The sequence below is a fragment of the Clytia hemisphaerica genome, unplaced genomic scaffold (genome assembly GCF_902728285.1).
Source record: "Clytia hemisphaerica strain Z4C2 unplaced genomic scaffold, Clytia hemisphaerica genome assembly, whole genome shotgun sequence".
NCBI classification, from domain to species: Eukaryota; Metazoa; Cnidaria; class Hydrozoa; order Leptothecata; family Clytiidae; genus Clytia; species Clytia hemisphaerica.
In genome coordinates, this window is record NW_027103888.1 from 262,116 (window position 1) to 289,139 (window position 27,024).

General features: G+C 34.1%; 1 protein-coding gene across 1 annotated transcript; it reads left to right on the forward strand.

Moving 5' to 3' along the window:
• The first annotated feature begins 2,019 nt into the window (after window positions 1-2,019).
• LOC136808529 (calcium/calmodulin-dependent protein kinase kinase 1-like) lies at window positions 2,020-25,203 on the forward strand. The gene is made up of 20 exons (XM_067065058.1): window positions 2,020-2,108; window positions 2,755-2,801; window positions 3,400-3,496; window positions 4,636-4,696; window positions 9,507-9,647; window positions 9,893-10,328; window positions 11,991-12,035; window positions 15,730-15,783; window positions 16,159-16,210; window positions 16,686-16,786; window positions 17,484-17,520; window positions 17,740-17,761; window positions 18,073-18,161; window positions 18,847-18,920; window positions 19,259-19,361; window positions 19,923-20,002; window positions 20,439-20,494; window positions 20,709-20,814; window positions 21,387-21,515; window positions 24,495-25,203. Exons 1-20 carry the CDS (start codon window positions 2,069-2,071, stop codon window positions 24,594-24,596), a joined length of 1,872 nt encoding a protein of 623 aa, XP_066921159.1. The 5' UTR covers window positions 2,020-2,068; the 3' UTR covers window positions 24,597-25,203.
• Window positions 25,204-27,024: the final 1,821 nt, after the last annotated feature.

Sequence of the window (27,024 nt, forward strand, 5' to 3'; positions counted from 1 at the left end):
AAATTCTTTTTGAGAAAAAAGATTTTTCAGCCTTTTTAAGATTTTCTTACAGTGTTATACATTTTCTATATCACGTTCTTTTTAAGGAAGAGTTTATCAAAATGTTATTGGAATCGAGATATTATCTTAATCTTGAAATCTTTTAGAAGTAGTGCTAGAATAAACCTTATATAATGTAGCTATAATCTTCATAAGAGGAAGAAGAAATACTGCCTTTATCAATGATGTCTTGTTCTTCAAAAAATATGAATTGGAAAGAATTTTACATTTCCTTTAAAACATTATTCAAGTTTTGGATGTACAATATATTGTAGTTTATCACTTTATCATGGAAGTCACAAGTGTTGGGAAAATGGTTATTCTATACATTTTTGAGGAAATTTATCGTTGTTTTTAATTTCTCAGCTGCGTTTTATGTTTTTTAAACTTTAAAGGAGAAAATGATGTTTAAGTTATAGTTGCATTCATGTTTGAGCATTTTGCAGTTCCTATATCATCATGTCATCCTTTTCCCTGAAATTGACCAATAAAAGCATTTAACACGTATTATTATATGATCTAAATTTTCAGTCAAAACCCAATTTTAAATAAATCAGTTCTACAAAATAAGTTTTTCTAATCTCAAAAGTTATTTTTTATTGGAATAGTCTTAATATGCATTGCCTCCTGTTAAATAGTAAGATCATTACTTATCGATGGATATTGACTATACTTCAGTAGCTCTATTCAAATCTAGAAGCATCGACTTCTTATAGAAAAACATTATGGTCAGACGGAACAGATTTCTATCATTCCGGTATGCTATTTGTTACGGATAGAAAGTGTTGAAACTTATTGCGGAACGTTTCGGCGTAACGAAACAGAGCAGTTCCGTTTTGATGAAAATAGTAGATAGAAACTGTTTCGATCTCTTTTGCTTTGTAACAGCTTCTTTTTGACGTTTTGAATTTTGACGTTCACACAGTGTATCGGAACCGTTTTGTTTCGGAGCGATAAAAAACCGTAACGTAAATGGCGATCTCCACTTTTGCGCGACATGAGCGAAAACTTTTTGACGTTTTTGTAAGGTCATTGGTCGGTTGAAAAATGAAGCAATTCCATTGGTCGAAATTGACGTAACGGATGAAAAAAGAACTTCTTTCAACTTTTTTTTTGTTCGCGCGAAACTTATTTATGACGTTATCTTTTCTTCAGGCAAAAAAGTTTAAGAAAAAAACTGTCGTCCATTTTGCGCGAAAGTGGAGACCGGCCGTAATTAGTTTCATATTTAAAATACACATCACATTGAAATGACGTCATAGGAGCCTGGAGTTGAAAAAATGATGTCACAAAAAACTGACACATGCTACCAGATGATCATTTTTTGTTATTTGCATTCTTACAAGATTATAGATATTTTCGATTTGATGGATTTTGTTTTTGTTTATATAAGGAGGATCTCACATACAAATTTGTTATCTTATGTCATTGCGTCATCTCTAACATTCTTGTCATAAAAAATATACAAAATTAAATTCAAAAACCAGTTGAAGGTAAGGTAAAGTGTTTAAAAACTTTTAAGATATCCTGGGGTTGACATCCTCGATATCGAGATATATATGATGTGGTGATGAGTCCCAATAAGGACAGCATACATACACCTACTCTGCCACTCACATCTCCTGAGTGAATATAGTTGAACAGAAATCCTTATTTTTTCACATAACTATTTCACTCAGGAGATATGGGTGGCAGAGCAGGTACGTATGCATTTCGTCCTTAGTGTTATTGGGACTCATCAGAACTGCGTTTTGCACCATGGCTGGCCAGATCAATTTAGCCAGCTTCTCTGAACCACAACAAGAGAAAAAGTGGACTGAACGGAAACTCCTTACGGAATTCTTTATTGACTCCTGTGGAGCAAAGCTGTTTGGTCTCAAATTAGTTCTTTTAATTGCACGCCTCTCTCTCTCTCTAACAAAAAATGTTGTATTCAAATTTGAAATTTAGAATTTAACTTTATTTTTCTTTTCATCTTTCAGAGTAGTAAAACTAAAAGATATGAAAATTAATTGATAATGATAACAGAATGTCAGAAGTACCAGATGCAAAGCAGTTCCCTGTGACAAGTATGTATAATTCATTTCGATAATGCTTTCATAATTCTATAGGCTAATTTTAGGCTGCACTTAAAAAAATTGGTTTGCCGTCACCCGACGTCACCAAGTGAGTCGCCTCGGTTGGTTGGGAAAAATTTATTTTGAAGATTTATTAATTTTGTAAAACATCAACATTTCTATTCTATAAAGGTATTCTTAAGGTTCCTGATTTAATGTTTTTCAGGGGAATCCGGGATTTGACGACCCCTTTTCAAGCAACGTATGAGGGGAGGGGGTTGGGAGTATATTATTTTAACAATAATCCACATCTGGGCTTTTTGATTTTTTATTCTCTAGATACTTGTTTTACCCTGGACAAGTATCCAAACAGTCCCTCTGGACATTAAATCTACCCTAACTACATGACAGTGTTTCATAATATTCGATACTCCCGGACAATATATATTCCATCCCCTTGTAGGTTTTTTTTCTGGAAGTGTTTTATATGACAACTGTTAATTTTTAGATTTAATTTCCCTATACATGTGCACAACATGATAAATATTAAACCTACATCAGGATTAGAAGAACATGACCAAAGCTTTCTAGGACAATTCTTTTTAAAATTGTGTTTTGTTGAAGTTAGATTATGAATCTTTCAATTCTTTCCTTCTAGCAACTGGACGAAAACACGCTTCAAGAAATAAAAGCTTTGTAGAACAGGTACTATTCATTATGTGATCAATTCTTTTCGAACTTTTATCCCTAACTGGCTCCCAAAATCAATTTTGCAAAAATCATCTAATGTTATTTGAATGGGCTTTTATGGACGCCGGGTTGACGTTGTTTTGACGTTGTTTATGACGTTGTTTAACGTTGTTTAACGTTGTTTGACGACGTTTGTGCAACCTGGGTATACGTAATAAGGATTTCTATTCGTCCAAATAATTCAGGTTTTTTAGTGCAACTATTTCCTGTGATGATTCGAATATCTTTAAAATCTCATTTGCCTCGTGCAGCGATTGTGTCTTTTTAACATCCTGCACCGATATATGCAAGAAATTTCCTTCTATTTTCCTTCTTCTATTTTCCTTCGCTGTTTTCCCTCCTGTTGAGAGTTACTGTAAACTTCATCATTCTCGATTTCAGTTTGATTTCAACATTTGTTGGACCCGATTTTTTTCTGAGAATAATACCGTAGCACTTCGAATAAACGCCCCTTTTCTTTTAATAAACGCCCCCCCCCCTCGAATAAACGCCTTTCCTTTGAAGAAAAAAAATTCAAAGAGCGCCTATTACCTATTTCTCCTGATTCCTTTAGGTTAATAGAGTACTGCGTTCAAATAGATTACAACAGAAACGAAAGAAATCGTCAACTTCAGACGAACCAACAGATTTTCCGGACAATATGGGTCCAGGTGAAAATTCTTTCCCTCTTCATAACTGCACGTTTAAAAGACAGTACACACCATTAGTATAAAACCCTGTCTTGATGACCTAGTGATAAAAAAGCTTACATTTTCCTACTTCTGGATAAAAGTTAGATAGTTTCCCAATTGACTTGAAATATAAGGTATTTTTCAACATAGAGAAACTTTCAGAGGGGTTGGTCTAAAAAGCAGGGTAGCCAATTGGGGTAGCCAATTGGGCTAGGTTGTGGGGTACCTAAATATTTTACAGACCAGAATAGAAATACCGAAAATGAATATATAGAACCACATTTTACTGACCAGGGAGCACGAATCTGATTGATACTTAGATTGATCATGTATGATTACAAAGATAAACAAAGATATAAATTACCACGTGTTAATGCACGAGGAGTAAGAAATAGAGCTTCATTATAATAGAGCTATTTCAAAAGACTTTTTGTACCTATTATAAGCTGCCATATTAAAAATTTTTGAAAGGAATTGATTGTTTGAAACATCTAAACATGATATAAATTAAACAATAGATTCAATAACAAAGGATTGTTAAGATATGACAAGATTAGAGATCATATGGCCCAAAGGCGATTCCAAAGCTATTATCATCGAATTACAGCTTCACGGAAATAACAATTAAAAATATAAATAAAATCTAAATATTAAATATTAAAAACTGTTTTGTATATATTTTTTATTCGGGTCTGTAAATTTTCAAACGAAGCCAAGAAGGAAGACAAAATGGCGCCAGGTCTCTTGAGAAGTAACAAAGTTCAGTACCTTTGGAAAAAAGGCTATTGTGGCTGAAGTTCGAAAGGAATCTTAAATTCTATTACATGGAATCATTAACAAGATGTTGTATAGTTATTTCCACATGAAAATAGGTTTCAGATTTCAAAAGTTTAGGCAAAAAGAGGTACCCCATAACCTAGCCCAATTGGCTACCCCATTGGCTACCCTGCTTTTTAGACCAACCCCTTTCAGAGGCAACTTTTCCTTCACCTTCCCTTTTGATTCGTTGCATACTGTTAACTTGAATTACAGGAAGCTTAAATCAATGTTAGGGCAGATTCCTGATTCAATATTTTAAATTTTTTCTTTCTATCTTAAATTCTCATATTCTCATATAGCATGCACTAAGAAGGCAAAAGTGGATTGCAAGAATTCTGTGGTTGTTTTGTCACCAAGAAGGTATTTAAATTTCGTTATTTTTCACCATGTAATTGACCTCCAAACAGTCCTTTGTCCTTTGTCGTTCCTTTTTATTGGACCTACCCCGGTGGGGTGGAGGTCCTATAGATTAACCTGTTTTTGTCCGTCCGTCCGTCCGTTCGTTCGTCTGTTACCAACTTTTCTCAGGATTGAATCATAGGAATCTTTTGATGTTTGGTACAAAGGTGCAAAATGGTAGTGGCCAAAATGTGACGGAGCCCGATTTTTGAAAAAAAAAATTTTGGGCAAATTTGGGCCAAAAACGGCTAAAAAAACGGGTTTTTTGGACTTTGTGAAAAATTGGATCATTAATTTTTTCTGATTTTTTGCATGAAAGTAGGCTAACATCATTGGTAAAAGATGGCTCAAGCAGATTTTTGCAAAAAAATTCTGTTGGCTCAAAAAATGCATGTTTATCTATAAGAATCACTATTAATAAGCATACATCAATGTTCTTAGTCAAATTACTCAATTTTCTTATGAGATAGATGTTTTTTTTGCTCATGAGGGCTTACTTTTGAAGAATATGTGTGTTTAGATATGAAATTCTGGTTGTTTGGCGTGTTTTTATAGAAAAACTGGCCAAATTCGATATTTTTTTATAAGCACATTATCAATTACTTAGGTATTAGCTTTTCTCGAGATTGGCTCTTTCATTCTTTATGATTTTTTGCACAAAGATGCCTAACTATAAACCCTCGAATGTGACGGAGCCCGATTTTCGAAAGAAAATGTTTTTGGGCAAATTTGGGCCAAAAACGGCTAAAAAACGGGTTTTTTGGACTTTGTGAAAAATTGGATCATTAATTTTTTCTGATTCTTTGCATGAAAATAGTTTGTTGGCTCAAAAAACGCATGTTTATCTATAAGAATCACTATTAATAAGCATACATCAATGTTCTTAGTCAAATTACTCAATTCTTTGATGAGATAGATGTTTTTTTTTGCTCACGAAGTCGTGAATATGAAAGAATATTTCAAGATCATGAAAATTTGGTTTCTAAACGTTTTTTTATAAGAAACAAACGACTAATTTTAATAGATCGTCACTATTTGTGTTCTGAATGATTGTTTAACGGTCATGCTCACGTAGATATCAATTATATAGGTTAAATTCATAACCAGGTAGGTCCATAAAAGTATCACTTGTTTATTTGTCGTTCTTTTTTTGTTCCTTCTTTGTCCTTTGTCGTCCTTTTCGTAGGGTTGGTGTCACTTCTAGGTCGGGGTTTGGGATGGCAAAATATGACGTTCTTTGTCTTTTGTCGTTCTTTGTATCATTTGTTGTTCTTTTTGTCGTTCTTTAACAGTTATTTGTCATTCTTTTTAGATGGTGTGGAAACGTTAGACAGTCTCTCTTAAATAGTATGTCCCAAATAGATTGATTAAATTAGATTGGTTAGTTTAATTTCAAGTGAATTTTTTCTTCGCGAGAATCTCTAAATTTCCTTATTCCACAATTTGACCCACTTCAGGTATATTACTACTCAATTATTATTGAGATTGTATTCACAGAAATTGTTGAGAATTTGTTGTAAATCTTGAATTAGGCGAGCAAGTTTTGAGAATGCAAAACGTCGAACAAATTAGAACCGATGATTGCAAGTTGTTCTGTTTATAGAGTACGCCTGTCCCGTGTTAGTGAATCAGCTTGGCATTATTACATACAAATCGGACAAAATCTGTCTTTTATCAAAATCGTTTTCTATTTTGGGGTTAAATTAACCAGAAGGCGTTATTGAGTTTTATGTTTTGTCTCAAAAAATACATAATTATTTTGAAGACTCGAACCACAAAGACAGGCTCCCCTCTATCCTCCGTTTAGAAGTTTTTAAAACACTTGAAACAGGGAATGATTCTTCTCTTTATACTATATTAAGTCTAAACTAAGAAAATTATCAGAATTTTTCCCAAAGATAATGAGAATATAATATATGTTTTAATATAAAATAGAGGAAAAATCTTTCCAAAACAGAAATTTGTTGTGGATTTCCCCGGAGATTCATTTTTTAAAGATTGTTTGCTTTAATGTGCTCGTGTTTTTATCGGATCGTCATTGGTCTTAATTATCTTGGCGAGCTTTAGATATCAGGAATAAGTTAAAGTTTTTGATTTTAAATAAGAGTGATATCGTTTGCTTACTCATCAATTTTAATTTACAAGCCTTTTCGCATTGGATTGACACTGATGTGAGATGCAAGATTGGTCAGAAAGAGGAAAAGAAAAACATTTTTTGCTTATATCAGCATAACATAACAATAGGAAGACACTGTCCCGATATGAAATATGTGTCTGATATGAAAAGGGACCTTTAACCTGTTTTTTTAGGCACTAAAATTTTAAATCTTATTCTCGTCAGCGTTTGAAATCTTTGGGCCTTTTTATTTGTAAAAGCAATTTTCTATTGGGATTCCAATTATTGACAGAGTAGACGGAGTTAGTTCAGATGAGATGGAGCTTTTATAAGATACTTTGATACTTGGTCATTTGAAGTAATAAAAATGATGCGTTTTTTAGAAAAAGTAACAAAATTGTTTTATACTGGTTAGCGATCAACAAAATCAAATAAAAGCTTGTAAAAACACCATCTCGTCCCAGTTAGTTAGATCAAGTAAGTTTAAATTGGCAATCGATTATTTGATTAATTAATTAATTTATTAATTGATTAAAATGGAACTGAAGAAATGTAGGAAAAATGTCGTTTATATTTATTTATTATATTGGGGAAATTAGCAACAAAAACAAAGTATAATTTCCGGACTTGAAAATCATCATTATTGTCCGTAAATAAAATCGTCCGAACTTTTTCATGAGTAAACTTTTAAAATACATCAAAATGTGCATACATGCCGACCTCGAATAATTGTATCGTATCTCTGATACGTTTTCAACTTCACAACAAAACAAAAGTTTCACATTAAACTTTTACAGCATCTTACTAAAATAGTGTTAATTCGACATAAACTTTAATGAGATTTGACTGTGACTAATACAGATTTTCTATGAACTGTGATTTTTTGAAAGAAGACCTAATGTAGAATTGAAAATCGAAACGTAACCTTAAATTTCGGATTGGTTTACAAGGTTGATTGATTGATTTAGTTTTTACGTCAAGCCATTTTGAAATGGTTATTGGATGTTTATAGTCAACTTTCTATAACTCTTAAGGAAGAAAGAGTCGAATTATTTCGAATTACAGTAAGATTCTAATAACGACTTTCCATTTTAAGAGAGCTGACTGAACCCGGAATTGAACAACAGTTGGCTTTCTCTAATTCGACCTTCAAGGGACCAAGAGAATCTCAAGAAGATTCGACTTACAGGAATAATTGAGACCACTTTCCAGTTGAGGGGACCAATATTTCAGGAAGATTACAGAAATTAAATTCGAAAGAGAGAGAGAGTAAAGAGAGTCGACAATATAGCGCCATCAATGATGTATTATTAAGGGCTCTGACCATAGTGAATTTTTTATAATTGCCGTGTTTAAAATGTGTTTTCTGACTGATGTAACCAACAAAACTATGGCATGTTGTACATTTTCTGTTAGACAAACTATTCCTGAATCTGAAAATTCAAAAATTGCATTGAAAAAATTTGATAAAGAAGAAAATGAAGACTTTTGCGAGGAAGAGTATTTCAACTTTGAAGAGCTTAGTTTCGGCGAAGAAAAAACATTTTGAAAAAATTTTCGCAGTAAATGGTGTATCTTTTACCGAACAATAAAAATTTTTGCGGAAAATTTTTGTAAATGCTTCTTTGTCTCGAAATCTTCAAAATAGTGGTTTTTCGTCAATTTTTCATCTGGATTTTGCTTAAAAAACAGTTATAACTTTTGAGACATTTTTTTAGAAAAATTTTCCGCAAAATTTAAAATAGTTCAATTCTTTGCGGACAGTTTGAAAAAAGTCCGAAACGAAAAGGTTAATTACCCATTAAAACTTACCACTTTTTATAAAAGAAGGTGATGCAACATATTATTAACGTCTTTTTAAAGTTCATAACGTCATTTTTGCAATTACTCTCGGGTGCCTAATAAACGTACAGACCAAAATAAACGTACAGGGGAGAGAATAAAATTGGAATTAATAAACGTACAGGCTGAAATAAACGTACAGGCGAGAAATCAGAGCTAAAATAAATAAACGTACAGGCTAAAATAAACGTACAGGGAATAATCTACCAATTTTTCAAAGGTAGAACATCTAGATCGAAACGACTGACTTAAGTACAGGTATCTTATAGATCAATGACAAGTACTAAATAAGCAAAACGTTCGAATTTACTCGTGTAACACTCGAAGTCTCCCACAACACTTTCAAATGTAATTAACGGCCTTTCAACATATCTTATTACTTGAACAAAAAATAACTAATTTTTGCAGTATGAATTGGGCGATATTGGGTGAAAGTAAATAAACGTACAGGAGGGAATAAACGTACAGGCGGGAAAATTCTTCAGAATAAATAAACGTACAGTTCCTAATAAGGTGCATACAGGCGGGAAATTTGACACGAAAAAAATAAACGTACATGTACGTTTATTAGGCACCCGAGAGTAAGTTCTTAATTACTCTTAAGGGGTTTGATTAAAAAGCAATTTATAAAGGCAATTCTTTGTTAAAAGTGTTAAAGAATCTAAAACATAACTTTTATGCTCAGATACTAAAATCAATTTTTTGACTATGGTCAGAGCCCTTAAACTGGCAAAAAACTGACTTTACCAATATATTACAATCTTTCAGTTTGAATGATAAACTATTTTCATGTTGATTTTTTTACTTTTGCAGCAATAAGATATCACCACTCCCTCCACAACAACATGTCGACATCAAATTGAACAACAACGATCTATCGGTGGATGAGGTATTAGTACAAGGGACTGTCAGTCCTTTTCATAAGACGCATCATCATATAACAGCTGACGAAAGGTACTAGACTATAACCTCATGCCGACGTATTTATCTCATTATTCACTCTCTCGAACTTTTCAGTCATTATATAGAGAAAAATATGGCACTTTTCTAGATTGACAGCCGTAAGTAATTTGAAAAATAATGAATGTGGGATGGTTCTTAGATCTGTACGGGGTTTTAAAAAATTCAGAAAAAGAACACATCGTCGTGGGCTTTTATCTGGCACCCGAGAGTAACTATTTTCCCCCTTTTATTTTAAGGTTTGGAAGTAACATACCAGACACCATTATGGAAGAAGAACAATTAGAAACAAGTTCAAGTACTGACACGTCATCTAGTGAGAGCTTAAAAATGAATTCACAGAACCGAGTCAATTCTATATTATCAAGTCGGGAGGAAAGCCCGAATCGAGCCGACAGTAGTAAACCGTTTCATACGAGCGTACCGAATTTACGGACTCAACAGAAAGGACTAACTCTAACAAATCGTGTAACTCGAAGCTCCAGTCATGATGAGGTTAAACTACGTAAAAATTTAGGTTCAACGGACTTGTTCAGTAGAGCAATGTTTAAACGTAATAGTGTAGCGACGCCCGATATTTCACGTCACGGCTCCGTAGAAAACGTATTAAATCCGCGTAAAGAACGACGAAAATCGAAGACGCCAACGATAGAGAACCGGATACACAACTTAGAGGTAGGTAAAAGCACTGACCTTCATATATCCTCGGACCAAGTTACTCAAACCCGGCCAACCAAAAATCTTTGATCGGAGTTATTTTGAAATTGATACCCTAATGGCGGCACTACTCAATAGCCCGGTATCACTACTCAATAGCAGTGAAAATGTATCGAAAGCGCTAGATCTACTTTTCCTCGAATACTTTTGACGATGTAGCACCGTTAGACGGTAATTTTTAACATTGCAATGACTTCTTCTCGGGTACCAATTCCAAAAAAAACTTCGATCAAAGATGGCGGATATAGCTTGGTCCAGGGATATATAAAGTTCAGTGGGTAAAAGCACCCCTGTCGATGACCGATTGGTCAAGGCGTCAATACACAAGGGCTCGTTCCTCCAGTTCCGACTCCTTCCAATTCTTAGATAGCCGAGCAGCCGGCTGGCCGTAGCCCTCATAAAAACAATCCGGAGACTGTCTTAGAAAAAGTCCTAGATTAATGGGGTAGCTACGCAAAATATCGACTCTTTCAATCCACCTTTTTTAAGCTGTGAGAGGTAAGCCTTTTATGACTTTTTACACTTATTGTTTTTTTCTCTAACCGGAAGATATCGGCACAACGACAGACTTTTAATTTTAAAAGTCCATTGACACCTACGATAATAATTTTTTTAAATTAGTATAAACAAATACAATCTGATTTCAAATTTCAAGCATGCTTGAGACTCGACTTTTACTATTGACGCCAGCTACGTCACTAGTTGGTATTATTTTTTTCATATGGCCCAGGAAAATGAAGTATTCTTTACGTTTGTTTGTTTTCTTCGCCCTGGATTGGCACTAACTTATCGACCAAAACTTAGTCGGCCTTAATTTTAGTCAGGCCTAATTTTAGTCACCTCGTCAAAATTTAGTCACTAAGGGCCGACTAAAAATTTGGGCCAATTCTAAATTTTCAAGCGGATGGAAAATAGGAGAACCCTTAAAATACTGGAAAATAAGGAAAGCTTAATTATAAACTTTTAATTTGGCCCAAATTTTTAGTCGGCCTTAATTTTAGTCGGCCCAAATTTTTAGTCGGCCCTAATTTTAGTCACCAAGCCAAAATTTAGTCACTTAAGGCCGACTAAGTTTTCTTCGCCCTGGATTGGCACTAAATGTGACTTTGACTTCAATGAAGCCTCGGGAACAAAAAACAAAAAAATTGTGTTTGTTAAAAAAATGATGTCTTACTTCCCCCTCCCTCTTTCGATTATGAAGTACCTAGATCATGGTTTGAAACATAAACAACCACAAATACACCCCATTTCCCTTTTGATAAGGGCATAAACATTTTTGACGTCCGTTATATTTCAACAATATTTCAAAGTACAAATTGTTTCAAGTGGATAGTCGTTGGTTGTGTTATTTTCTTCTGAAAAAAAAATAACTAGATTATATGGCGCAATTTAGCACGAGACAATTTCTTGATTGTATTTGTCCTAGGATACTGTGTACCCTTTATATACGACAGTTGACGCTCTCTAACTAAATCACTGTCAAATTTCCTTAAGAAACTCTCATACATGACCCTCTTCTATTCGACAATCTATAATTCGATAAGCTCCCGTTTTTGATAGAAATCTGAAGTTCCTTGAAGGTTTTTCGCTTTCTAATGTTGATATTTCTTTTTTTGTCAGGCTGATCAAGTGAATTATTACCAACTCAAAGAAGAAATTGGAAGGGTAAGGATTTGATTGACTCTTTTTATCTTCAAAACCTGGAACTAGATCTTTTTTTCTTTTTTTAAGGAAGATAGAATGATAGAGGCTCGAATCATAGAGAGATTATCATTAACTTTATTGGACCACTCCATTTTATATACATACAGGAGGTAATCTGAGAAAGATTTCCACGGGGTGTTTTTCATTTTTCCAAGGGGGTAAATAGTTATTCATTAACTAGTCATTCTTTATTTGACGTCAACGTGATCGGACGTCAAATTTTTTTGTGGCAGAGCTTCTAGTAAAAATACAACAAATTTTTCACAAAAAAACACAAAAATTTACCAAAAATCTGGTATTTTTACTAAAAAATAAGCTCCCACAAACACTTAAAGATCTTCGTAAGCAAAACTGTAAGAAAATACTTATTGGTCAACTAAATCTCAACTCGATAAGGACTAAAATTGAAAATTTATCAGCTATAGTATCAGGAAATCTAGATATACTTTTGGTTTCTGAAACCAAATTGAACGATAATTTCACAACTAATCAGTTTGAAATAGAAGGTTTTGAGGAACCGCATCGTTTGGATAGACCTAAAAACGATGGAGGTGGTGGACTTTTGCTTTATGTAAGAATTGGATTACCATCTAAGTTAATAAGATCTGAAAATACGTATGAAGGCATGTTTGTTAAGGTAACAATTAATAAACAAAAATGGCTGATATGTTGTTCCTATAACCCACATTTAAATAACATCAACCAGCACCTAGAAAAGCTGCAAATTAGCATAGATGCGATAGATATCGATTATAACAACATTCTGGTTGTAGGAGACTTGAATTGCGAAATTGAGAATCAGCCTTTGGTTGATTTTTGTGAGGGCTTGAATCTGAAAGCTCTGATTAACTCACCGACCTGTTTTAAAAATCCTGATAGGCCAACTTGCATTGACCATATGCTTACAAATAAGCCAAATCATTTTCAGAAAACTGCTTACACTATTACCACTGGAATATCGGACTTTCACAAGATGACTCTGATAATCCTAAATGAAAACTTTAAGAAATTGCCACCGAAAACAATCAGATACCGATCTTACAGGACATTCAACAGTGACACTTTTCGCATGAAACTAGATCTGATCATCAATAGTGATAACAGTGAATTTGAATCAAAAATAAAATGTATCATAGAAGAACTAGACAAACAAGCTCCTTTTAAATATAAAACGGTTAGAGGTAATAATATGCCTTTTATAAATAGAGATATGAGAAAAGCCATCATGATAAGATCCAAACTCAAGAACCTGTACTATAAGAATAAAACACACGAAAACAAAACAAAATACAACAGACAAAAAAATTTTTGCTTATCGCTATTGAGGAGGACTAAGAAAGACTACTTTGCCAACCTCAAAGATTCCAACATAACTGATAACAAAAAGTTTTGGAAAACTGTACAACCATTGTTTTCAAATAAAGGTTCAAACAATAAGAGTTATACCTTAGTGGATAAAGAAAAGATCATAAATGACGAGAAACAGATAGCTCAAATATTCAATGACTATTATGGCCAAATAATATCAAAACTAGACTTGCCTGAGCCTCCCTATGTTGCATTTGACGAAACAAATAATCATACTGAAATTTGTATTCAGAAATATAGACAACACCCAAGTGTCACTGAAATCAAGAAAACTGAGTATCTAAATAAATTTTCTTTTATACCAACAACGAAAGAGGAAGTAGGGAAAATTATCAAGGACTTAGTTCAAGGAAAATCACAGCCAAGCTCAGATATTCCAGTGAAAATCATAAAGGATAATTGTGATATGTTTTCCGAGTTTTTGTGCTCAGAAATAAATGCCTCATTCGAGTCAAACTCTTTTCCAAAAGAATTGAAACTTGCTGATATAACACCTGTGTATAAGAGAAAAGGTTCAAAGAATGACAAGGGCAACTTCAGACCGGTGAGTATTCTCCCAGTTCTGTCAAAAATTTATGAAAAAGTCATACATACCCAAGTCTCAACCTACTTTAACAACATTTTGAGCAATAGACAATTTGGATATAGAAAAGGAATGAGTACACAAACTCCACTTTTAGTCATGACTGAAATTTGGAAGAAAGCTACAGATGAAAAGAAAAAGTTTGCAGCGCTACTCATTGACTTATCAAAAGCTTTCGACTGCATCTCGCACGAACTATTGATTGCTAAACTTGAAGCATACGGATTTTCAAGGAGTGCCTTAGGTCTCATAGCAGCCTATCTATCAGATAGAAAGCAAAGAACGAAAATTGGCGACCATTACAGTACCTGGCATAATGTTAAAGTAGGTGTTCCCCAAGGATCCATTCTAGGGCCGCTACTATTTAACATCTACATGAGAGATTTGTTCTACTTTCTTGAAAATAGAAATGTACTGAATAATGCAGACGATACAACACCTTTTGTGATAGCTGATTCTTGGGAACAGGTTGGTGAGGAGCTCTCGAATGGAGCTGCTATCATCTTTGAATGGATAACCCAAAATCAAATGAAAGGAAATGCAGACAAGTCTGAGTTGATAGCTAACAATACCAGCAAAGAAATCTTCATTACTATACAGAATGAACGCATCTTTAACAGCAACTCAGGCAAGATCCTAGGATTAACTTTTGACAACTGTCTGACTTTTGAGCCACACATTAACATGATTTATAAGAAAGCTAGCCAGAAAATCAGTGCACTTGCGAGGGTAGCACCGTACATAAATCAAAAGAAAAAACAAAGGCTCATGAATGCCTTCTTTCGAAGTCAATTCAATTATTGTTCGCTTGTCTGGATGTTTCATGTTCGCAGGCTAGATCAAAAAATAAATCACCTCCACGAGATGTTTGAGGATAGTGTATTCTGATCATACATCTACTTTTGAGCAGCTTTTAGAGAAAGACGGTGCCATCAAATTCCACCATAAAAATCTTCAGTTGTTAGCAATAGAACTTTTCAAATGTAAAAATAACATATCAGATCTAACTAAAGAAATTTTCAAACATGATGAAAATATCAAAGTAAATCGCAAAACGCCTTACTTCAGATCAAGAGAAATAAACTCTGTTTTTCACGGTTCAGAGTCACTTTCATTTTTAGGGCCAAAAGTTTGGGAATTAATTCCGGATGAGTATAGAGATATAGTTGATCTTAGTATTTTTAAGGAAAAGATTAAGCAATGGAGGCCTACATCATGCCCGTGTAGAAACTGCCGAACCTATATTGACGGTGTCGGCTTTTTGTAATCACCTTACAAATTGTAAAGTAGCGTTGACTTTTATTAGCCTTTGTTGCTACCTGTTCGTCAACTTGAAATAAACTATTACATACATACATACATTATTCTAAAATTTCGACTGGGTAAAAGACTAACTTTAGCTCTTCCATCCTCATTTCTAAGGTATGAAAATATTTTTTCAAAGGGTTTTTTTTGTAGATTTTGCTATTTTCCTGGGGGTATCCACACATTTCCAAGAATCTTTTTCTGACTCGAAAAGGTTCGTCCATTCCCTGTAATGGAAATCTAATGGAACAGCCCATTATATTATATTTTTTATTAATTTGAATTGAGCAGTCGGGGTAATGGAAAAGTGGAGATAACTGCCTGTTGATAATAGTCGTCTTTCTTTGTCCAAGCATCGGCGATTTTTTACAATCTAACATTTTCTGTTCTTTATCAAAGGGTTCTTTTGGCTCCATATACAAATGTCATTCGTCCAAAGATAAACAAAATTACGTGAGTATTTTATATTTTAAACTTCCCACATAAAGCCACCTGTTTGCGGGTATCGTTTCTTCAAGACATCAAATTTGAAAGGGAGGAATATAAAACTTGTGGTATTAGATTCTTGGGCCAAAAACAGCTTAAAAGGTTTTTTAAGTGATTTTTGTATTTGGAGAAATTCCTTTTTACCATTTTACATTATTCAACACACAAGCTTTATTTTTCCATTCTGACTTTTTGTACAATTATTGTCACTTTTTTCTTATTTTCATCTGATGTTAACCATTAGGTAGGTCCATTCAGCATGCTGCTTGTTATTCTTGTAGTTTTCTTCTTTTTTAACCATGACAATATCATTTACTTTACCTTTTTGTGCTTCCACAACAGGCGATGAAAGTCATGAGTAAACGAAGACTAATGCGAAAATCTGGACTCGCAGGTAATTATTTTTCATATCAAGCTACTCAGGGTTATCCTTAAATTTTTACGACATATTACATCACATTGAATCTGTTAATTTATTTTTTAAATCCGCTCAGTTGAGATTGAAAGTTTTGATTTACCATCTTGCTTATTAAATAAATTAAAGCCAAATAACTCACTTAAGTTACAATAGTCTTTGAATGTTCATATCTGGTAAACCCGGCTGTCGCACTTTTGAGTGATTACCGAGTTTATGTATTTGCACTTTTGAGGACGATAGAGTGACTGAAGCGATTTGGAAAAACCCACAATTCCGCCCCGCAAAATCGAGGACGGAAAAAGTGCTGATTCACCGTCGTCCTCAGCTGGTCAGGATCTAGTCAAATTAGAACCTTACCGTCTCCGGCGCTGAAAAACACACATACATAAACTCGCTATTAATATGCATTCTAGTGAATTTTATTTGTGTATCAATAATCAATTCTTCTTAGGACGACGTCCCAATCGTAAACACAACCCATTAGAACCTTTACATCGTGAGATCGCCATCTTGAAAAAGATGGACCATCCGAATATAGTCAAGTTAGTCGAGGTAAAAACATTTATTAGCTCTTTACTAAGTAATACTGTGACCACACTCGGAGACGACCTGGAGGCTTCACTTTAGATACTTATCTATCCAAAGATAGGGGAGGGCGCCACTCTTTTTCCCTGGATTGCTCCACTTTCCCTTGATCCTTCTCTTTAATGTTTGAGCATTAAGCTTTGGTATGGCCCGGCCAGGGATCGAACCTACGACCTTGCACACCGTAGCTGGATGCTCTACCTTTTCACTACGGACCATATTAGGCATGACTTAGTATCTTGGTGTGATTGTTAAGCTTTAGCCAGTTCCTGCCTAAAAAAATCAATAAATATTCTCCAGATGTTAAGAAAGCGGGGACGTCAATCTGATCGTTTTTGAAGTTTTGGTATTTTTTACTGTTTCTACTTTAATTATATTACTGATTTTATTCAGGTTGCGCGCCCTTATCCTTCGGCGGGGTGCTATTTTGTAATACCCCCTTGATTTGTAATACTTCGCTCCCCAAAATCTCTGATACGCGCGCCTGCTTTCCCGCCGTCGCGCCACAAACAAGAAGCAGTTTTCACTGCGTCAAAAACAAAACTGTTGAACCATTCAGAAGAAATTAAGATTTTACGTTTCAATTTTAGAAGAAAATGTTTTTTTTATCAAAATCATTTTCCCACAATGTCATATCATTACTATTACTTATTTATATGCTCAGGTCATGGATGATGTTCAAGTCGATAACGTTTACATGGGTATGTATGAGTTTACGATTCGATTTCAAAAAGTTTTCTTTCCGAAAAAAAAAACAGTTTTTCCAAAGTACACTATAATGGTGTAAAAAATGTGAAAATCGTTTCTTTTTTCTCGTAGTTTTTAGGGCAAATTTCCAAAAAAATCTTGCCATTTTTTGCCTTAAAACAAAGATTTTCCACCACTCATTTTAAAGGTATTTCTTACTTTTTCTTTTTCAGTTTTCGAGCTCATGCAGAATGGGTAAGTGGGTCCACTCCAATCACAAAAAGTTCGAGCAATTTCTTTTATTTGTTTCAAAATTAAGATCGCCTGAAATTGAGAAAGCACAGTTTCAAATTTCTGTAAACTTGTTTTTTTTCAAAGTCAACTTTGGCATCATTTCCGTATAAATAATTTTTAATTTTATTTTGGGTACGAAAATATTGTAAAGCGTTATACGTGTTTAAAGGCATTTAGATGTGAAACTTCACTTTAGGGACAAGAGATTAATTTTTTTGTTCGAATGATTAACATAATGAAATTTAAAAAAAGATAAATCTTCCCCATTACAGAGTTGTAATAGAAGTTGCAACGGATAAAGTAATCGAAGAAGAACGAGCGCGCCGGTTGTTTCAAGAACTACTACTCGGAATCGAATATTGTAAGTTGAAAGCGCTTTTATTGATGAAAGAGACCGGAGGTATCTCTTTCCATAGCTATCTAGGTACTGGTGTTTTCACTGGATTACTTGCCTCACTGGATTACTTGCCTCGCTATTGCTAAGCACTAAGTAGGTTGCCAGCATCCTTTTTTGATGTTTTGTTATAAGGGGTGGGAAGAAATGACGTCTGTTTAACAATTTTTCGCTGAACAAGCTTTTTGAGTTGAATATCAACCGTCAACATCATGAAAATTTCTTTGTGGAAGGAGATTATGGTACACATGGTCGTAAACTTGCTTTCTTATTAACCTTGATGACAACAGTTGAATAAAAGGGTCACACCACTTAAGTCTTGGCAGTGGTTTTCGAGTCTGATTCGTATTCCCTATCTATAACTAAAACTTCTTTTGATAATTTTTGCTAACTCTGAGTACAGTAATGTGCCTAACTGCGCGATCCAGTCTATAAAAAAGATTAAGATGAACTCCAGGCTAGTTAATCCCTGAACGTCTTGTTTAAAATTTGTAAATTTTGTAAAGCAAACGGGTGAATGTTCACTTCATATGTGGCTAAACACACTTGTATATCTTTTTTGAACTTGAAGCTTTATGCCGACCACATGGATCAGCCAAATGAAAATACAAGTCTCATTTTCTTAACGTTTCCAACATTTCATTCATCACAGTGCATTATTCGAAGATCATACACCGTGATATCAAACCGGCCAATCTCCTACTTGATGACAACGACCATATAAAGGTTTGGAAAATATTATTGAAGCTAAAATTTATTTAAAAGCGCTCTTTAAACCAGATCAAATTTGGCAATGCTTTATAAATAATAAGAGGAAATTCGTGAATAAGGTTGGTTACCAACTCTAACTACCCATCTTAGATCTTAAAGGGAAAAAATTTTCGCGGTTCAAAGCTCAAAATTCGGAAGTTTCGCGGAATTTTTAAGCACCCATTTATTTGATACTTTACACACACTTTTTTGAATTTAATTTTGACAGATTTTAGAGATCTGTGATTCAAATTAAATCAAACAGTCAAAAAAAAACCTTTTTTCATATTTTCTCTCTTCGCGTTTAATCATAGATTGCAGATTTTGGTGTATCTGATATGTTCGAAGGGGAAAACGACTTATTGAGTAAACACGCGGGTAGTCCAGCATTTCAAGCACCCGAAGTTCACGACCATGGTAAATAAATTAAAGTTCTTTAAAATGTGTCATAATGGTTAAAGGTACCGACTATATTCTGAGATAACTTCTGAAATAATTTTCACTTGTTATATCAATAACTCATTTTTCTGCTAAATTTGAAAAGCTTTTTAGTGGTGGTGAGAACGAGAAATAGCCCATCCATATTTCTATTTACACTGAACCTGGATGGTTGGGCACAAAAGTAGAACGCCTTGCATGTTCATAACTTCCTTACTTACCTTAAGAGAAGAATTATTTTGCAGGGAGAAATTTTCGTGGAATTTACTTTCATGGTTTTTGAACAAATTCACAAAATTAAATTGTGCGAAACACAATTTTGAAAATCTTGCTAAAATTGCTTTTTAGGGCAAAAAAGGTCATATTGTAATTGTAACAATAACTTCTCCCAACCGCGAAATAAAATTCCTGCGAAAATTTCTTCCCTAAAGGTATTATTTTGATCAGTTCGGGTGGCAGTGACTGGGAGTTGGTCTTCACAAGCTTAGTTTTATGAAGCTACAATTATCGAGATTTTTATACTATTTTATCGCCTTTCAGATTCCAGAGACAAATACAGCGGCAAAGCAGTCGATGTTTGGGCAATGGGGATAACCTTATTTTGTTTTCTTTACGGAAAGGTATATATCATGTTCACCGATTTTTTGCATGAAAGTAGGGTACCATCATAGGTAAAAGATGGCTCAAGCAGATTTTTTCAAAAAAATTTTGTTGGCTCATAAAACGCATCTTTATCTATAAGAATCACTATTAGTAAGCATACATCAATGTTCTTAGCCAAATTACTCAATTTTTTTATGTGATAGATGTGTTTTTTTGCTTACGAAGTCTTGAATATGAAAGAATATTTCAAGAGCATGAAATTTTGGTTTCTAAACGTTTTTTTACAAGAAACAAACGACTAATTTTAATAGATCGTCACTATTTGTGTTCTGAATGATTGTTTAATGGTCATGCTCACGTAGATATCAATTATATATGTGTTAAATGCATAACCAGGTAGGTCCATAAAAGTATCACTTGTTAGACTGGTAACTTGTTCTTTCTTTCTTTCAGTGTCCATTCTACAGTTCATTGATGGGCGAACTCATCACTAAAATCAAATCGGAGCCGTAAGTTCATGGGGTTAAACTTTGTTTTGATAGGCTTACGAAAGACTTAAAAGACAGCGAATTCTCAGCAAATTCAGCATTTTTGGTCATTACTCAATATTAATTATTTGATATTACCATTATTATCTACCAGTATGAAATTGTCTAACTTATGGTTCAGCTTCATTCAATATACCAATATCAGTTATATCAAATCTCTACTTCTTTATTTTAGACTGGTGTTTCCAGAAAGTCCCATCGTCAACCCACAAGCCAAAGATCTGATATCAAGGATGTTGGCGAAAGATCCTAAAGAAAGAATAAATGTTCTTGAGATGAAGGTATTCTTATCGTTAATCTTTTGCTAATCAATTTTTATGCCTTCAAACCTAAACAACGAACAATCAAGCAAAGCTAGTTTGTTAAAATATCAAAATTTGCAATGCGGGATGAATTTTAAAATTTGAAGACATAACAGCCAAACAATCACAAATGCTTCTTGGATATGATTAAAACTGCTTTTCCTGGACTTTTTAAGGCTGATAATACTTCGCCACCATTTTAGTTTAGTGTTCATCCGGAGTTTCTTTAATAATTCCATGCTATAGTTAACCCCCTTCTCACAGACCCGGTAGGACTTTTCAGGCAGTGGGGATAAAAATAACGGACTGAAACTCGATGGGGATTCATATTCCTATACTTTTATGCTTGGGTATTTCAATTCTTTTGTTTTTAAGTCAGAAAATTCCGTGGGGATCGGAAAAATAGTAAATAGTGAGGATTGGTTTAAAATTAGAGGATAATTTTCCACCGGGACGATATTTTAGCCAATTTTTCCAGTGGGGAGGGGTCCGAGAGGGTCTGTGAGAAGGAGGTATTATTGTAACCAACTTCGAATTACTCGCCATTACAGGAGCATCACTGGGTAACAGATGGTGGTCGTGTTACATTAGCGGCAACCGAAGATCATTGTTCTGTTATTGAAGTCACTGATGAAGAAGTCAAAAATAGTGTTAAAATTATTTCCAAACTTTCAAGTCTCGTAAGTTTCGATAAGAATTTTATAAAAAAAGTCTGCAACCGCAGTCGGATGCGACCCGAAGGCTTTATTTGATAGCTATCAACCATACGACCCTTCCTTTATTCGCTAGCTATCAATCCGAGGTAGGGGAGGGCGCCACCATTTTTGTACTAAATACGAAGTCTTTGGTATGACCCAGTCGAGAATTGAACCCACGACCTAGCGCGCCGTAGCCGGATGCTCTACAACTGCACAACGGTCGCATTTTAATCGGATTAATTTTCGCGAGACTTGGGTTGTTTATTTGTGTGAATTTGTTTGACTTTCTCGCAGAATTAGATCTCGCGATGTGAGATAAAATACAGAAAATGCTGCAATCCTTTCGCACATGAAATCTAATACTTTAATCGTAGAAATTTTAGCGAGACTGATTTTAGCGTTTTAGCGAGTTTTCCCTATTTTCGCCAAAATAAATCTCGCTAAAACACGCCGAATCGACAGATCGCTAAAATTTATCCACGCGAAATTTCTGGTTACATTGCCTTGATACATTTTTATCAATAGGAAGGGTTTCAGTGCAAAGAAATGCTAGAAAACGAATTAAATCAATAATGTAATACGAGTATTCGCTAAAATTTATCCACGCGAAATTTTTTGAAATCGTGATTCGCTAAAATAAATCCAAAAAAAATCAAGATTTTCCTGACTCGCTAATATTATACGCTAAAACTAGTCATAGCTTTCACTAAATGCCCCCACATAAAGATCATGTCATGCACTTATAAAGCTTTAATGCTTTAAAGATTAAACATTTAAAAAATAATCAGGAATAATTGATTGATTTAATTATTGATTGATTGATTGATTGATTGATTGATTGATTGATTGATTGATTGATTGATTGATTGATTGATTGATTGATTGATTGATTGATTGATTGATTGATTGATTGATTTATTGATTGATTGATTGATTGATTGATTTATTGATTGAGGCGTTTGCTTGAAAAAAAAAATTATATTCCATTATAAAAAAATACATACTTGAAGAATTCATGCAGCTTGATAACTTAATAGAATTTAAGGAAAAGCTGGAAAAGCCTCTCAAAAATATATTTAAAAAGTTATGGTATCATTATCTTACTGATTTTCACATCACCTGTTTGTTTGTTTTTTCTTCTAGTTTCTTTCTTATAACGATATATGTCATGATTATTATTCACTAAATAGACCTTTTCTAATAATGTCGCAGACATCTTAGATTGTAGGCAAAATATATGGACATACGCAGTGAATAAATCCACAAGATAACCAATCAGAAATAGCTTGTTTTTTTCATTGGCTGCTATATTTCAACATTTCTCTATTGCTACTTTGCCTAATAAACAATAGTCAAGAGGATACTGCGTATAAAATTTATCAAAAAGTTCTGTGCCATCTTAAGTTGGGTGAAATAGAATCTCACTTATCCTAGTTAAGGCCCGGGCTCCACTAGCGTACGCTGTGATTGCACTTCTCAAGCAAAATCTTCTATGTTGTTGGTCAAAAGAAAAGTAAAGGAATGCCATTGTGGTTCATTAAGACGTACAGTCGAGAAAAGTTAAAATGCGCCTAAATTTCTTTTCATGATGCAATCTTCCTCCAAGCTGATCGCAGCGCAGACAATGAAGAGACGTGCCTTCAGGAAGCTAGACTTTTTGAGTTTATAGCTAGCGATAGACTTTCCCTTTATGGTGTTTCTGTATGACTGTCTGTGTACCTAGTCTAACCACCGTTAAATGCCTTCGGGAAGGTTTCTCCTAACTTAGAAAGCCAGAATTTGGAGCTATTTCACCAAACCACTGGAGCGTAAGTTATTTAGGCTATCACAACTGCATGAAAAAGTTTAACGTGCGCATGTAAAGTTTAACGAGTAAACAAACTTTTTTCAGGTTTTTGAAAAAGATTTACCACACTGAAAAGACGTAAGTGCAAGTGAGGTAAATTATTTTGAAGACCAAAAGAAAAAGTCAACCACGTTTGGATTCAACTTTACATGCGTACATTCATATTTTTTGTACTTTGCCGGTTGTTTTACTAAGTTAAGAAGGACTTTCTCGAGTTACGACCATATGATGGTATTTAAAGCTCAAGAAGCCCTATAAACAATAAAGGTAGTTATCAATAAAATGACAGACAAAAATAAATTAGAGTTTGAACAAAAATATCAGATCTACATTTGAAAACTTAAGCAAATTTCTTTAAAGATTCTGGAAAAAGAATTGAAATCATTGCTGAAGTGAACTTCTGACTAAATTACAGTAGTTAGTATTCAGTTTCAAAGACAAGAAACAAAATTTGACATACAAAACACTTTTTCTAGTCAATTAATCAGCTCATCATCATCATAACCAGTCTGCCATTTTGTTTGTTTTGATTTGCACAAGTAATATTGTAATTCGTGTTATATCATACAATGTTTTGACTTGCATTTATAACACTCGCTTCAGCTTTTCAAAGCTAAATCAAAACTAAAATTGTAATATGTAATAATGATAATACCATATAACGTAATATGAAAATATGTATACTACCGTCCCGGAAAAAAACGAACATTTACGGAAGAGACTAACTACGGATATGCTTACGCGACAACAACAACAACAACAAAACAATTCGCAAAATTTTGAGATTCCAGTCCAATATCTATGCGTGAAACTATGAGTGCCTCCTCGTCGCTACGCTCCTGCGGGGGCAATTAGTCTCGCTAGAATTTCTACGATTAAAGTATAATTTTTTTGGTTCAGGTATTCATGAAAGTTTAAAAACCAATTCACAATTAAAAACTCCCTGGGTTGTGTTTATTTACTTATACTTCTTTGGGAAGAGAAAAAATACTTTTCCATTGTGAAAAGCTGATTTGGGGAAAATCTTACCTGATCGTTTTTAATTCAAATTTTCTTAACGCTTTGATCACATTTATTCCGCTTAAAGTAAATTACGCTTTCTTTCTCTTTTCTAGGTATTCGCAAAATCCATATTAAAAGGTCGATCTTTCGTCCCTGGCAGAGGAAAGAAAAACAAATGGAAGAGGAATCACTCCTTACCAACCCCTAATTTATGATAATTCATGTTAATTTATTTTCAAATCATTTACCATGTACGCACCTCACGGTTTCGTTGCGTTTGAAAACCAAACGAAGCTATCTAATCGGTCTATTTAAGGAGTAACATCATTTTTAGCCAATAGAATGCCTTTGTTTCTTTTCGTAGAACAAAACGGCACGTAATATGGGAACATAGTCTTGTTAACTTTAAGCTTGTAACTCTTTGTAAAAATGGTAGCTTTTTGGGGTTGAAACTGGTGCGTAAAGGTATCTTTGTCACATTGACAACTGCTGGAACACAACGTTGTTTTGACATTCATCCGTCGTATGTTCTGGACTTTGACAATTTGCTTCGACTGTGTTGTCAATACTACAGCTACTTTTGCATTTGGCTTAGCCAGTACTTAAGAAACCAGGAAACACAAAAGCTATAAATGTAGAGAATATTTAACCAAGTCAGACCTTTCTTAAACATTTGGTTCAATTGGCACCAAAATGTCGAAAACCTTTGCTAAAATAATTATCTAAATATGCCAATACTCCATTGCATTTTTATGTACATACTACTGTTTTTGTCGAATATATTTTTATGTAAATATTCTACTATTTTGATACTTCCCTCTATATATGAATTGTTGTTTTTAAAATTTTATTAGATAAAGTATCATTTACAAAATGAAGAAAATACTTTTTTTAATTTTGCATTTAAAAATTTTTTTAAATTGTGTACTTTTCTACACCGATTATTCCATATACACCGATTATTCCATAACATCGCCATGCCAATGGCAGGGGCATTCGATTTGAAAACAATTGTGCGCGAGGACAAAAGTTTGACTAAATTTAACCACATTTGAGCAATAAATCGAAGAACCGTCCAATCAAAACAAATGAATATTTTTTTTTTCTTTGCATGAAAAATAGGCTGCTTGTTAAAACTAGTTTCTTAAAAATACGTGTAGCGTGATGGGTAGGCAATTTTAGTAGAATATCTTTGTAAAAATTACGCAAGCGAAGTGAGCACGAAAAAATTGGCACCACGCAACTGGACTTATGGTGCATTATGTATTTTTTTAATTCCTTGGCCATCATAAAATTAGCAAAGTTGATCAAATTTTGTACGTTTCCAACTTTCTACACCCTACACCCACAGATATCTAAGCCCGGAGGGCTAGATTTGCAACTTTAAGCTTTCTCCAGCAAAAAAAAGTGAAGCAAAAATTTGACTTTTTAAATTTCGTGCCGATGGATAGGATCTAGCATTTTAATTGTTTTCGGAGCGCGAGATAAAAAAACGTAGGCGACGAACGCTATTTCACATCTCTCAAACCGGTGAAATTGCATATTTTAGTCACGTGACTCTGGTAGGAAATCCTTCCAAAGATGAGCTTCACTTTTTGATAAAAGCCGCAAATCTAGCCCTTCGGGCTTTACAGATATCTGTGCCTACACCCGTTAGTCTAGCAAGCTAGACGACTAATTCAGACATATTAGAAATAAAGCAAAAAAGTAAATTTTAGTCGTGTAGAAACCTTTGTGCACTAACTCCAAACAAACAAAAAGTGTCAATATCGCAATTAAAATTTTTTCCTGCTCAAAAAAAATTCTTGAAAATAAAATGTGTGTGGATTTGTGTGTTAAAAACGTTTCATTTGAGTTGATTTTATTTTGAGAGTTTGTTGTTGCTTGATAAATTGTTTTCTCGCTACGCAAGTTTCTGCGTAGATAGGCCCGGTATCTATTAGACTAGTAAACCACGTCGTTGTATTTCGCTGCAGATTAAACTTTCAATGGGATCTATTTTTTTTATATGTTCACTGAATACAACGACTAGTTCCAAGAGGCGCTATTTCCTAAATAAACGGTGGAGTGCTTTTTCATCCGTGGCGGAGTGGTCAGTAAAATTATCGCACTCACTCTCACGGATTTGAAATAAAAAGTAAATAAATCAAAACATTCCATTTCAAAAGAGAAAAGCAAAGATGGCTGAAAAAGGAGAGGAAGAAACTCCTGTTAAAGTTTGGTATGAGGTGTCTCCAAATGGAATTAATGTATGTCTTCTATGTCATAAGGAGATACCACCAAAAAGAAGAATTCCTCTTTGGAATGAAGAGGGGCTTTCTCTGCAAGGTGAAATTATACAAGATGCATTTGACATTGAGTTGGCCAAAAAGGATTTTTTTCAGAAGATCTGCCAGTCATGCTTCCAAAAATCATCCAATTTCTTGAAGAAAAAACAGGAGTTGATGGGACAAATGCAGGCTGGTAAAGACCTTTTGAAAAAAAGTTTTCTGATCAAGAGAGTGAAAAGAGGCAATAAAGACAGCTCTTTGCCTTCAGCTTCAGTTAAGAAAAGTACGTCATGCAGTAGAAAGAAGAAGCTAGACTTTGGAAAGAAGAAAATCGAGAACAAGAAACCAGAAAAAGAACCAACAGCAAACTATT

Excerpts from the sequence above, each read along its gene's own strand:
- LOC136808529 (XM_067065058.1), top strand. The coding sequence starts at position 2,069 with ATGTCAGAAGTACCAGATGCAAAGCAGTTCCCTGTGACAA. Across the intron at positions 10,329-11,990 it reads ACCGGATACACAACTTAGAG|GCTGATCAAGTGAATTATTA; the intron begins GTAGGTAAAAGC and ends TTTTTTTGTCAG. Across the intron at positions 18,162-18,846 it reads ACTACTCGGAATCGAATATT|TGCATTATTCGAAGATCATA; the intron begins GTAAGTTGAAAG and ends CATTCATCACAG.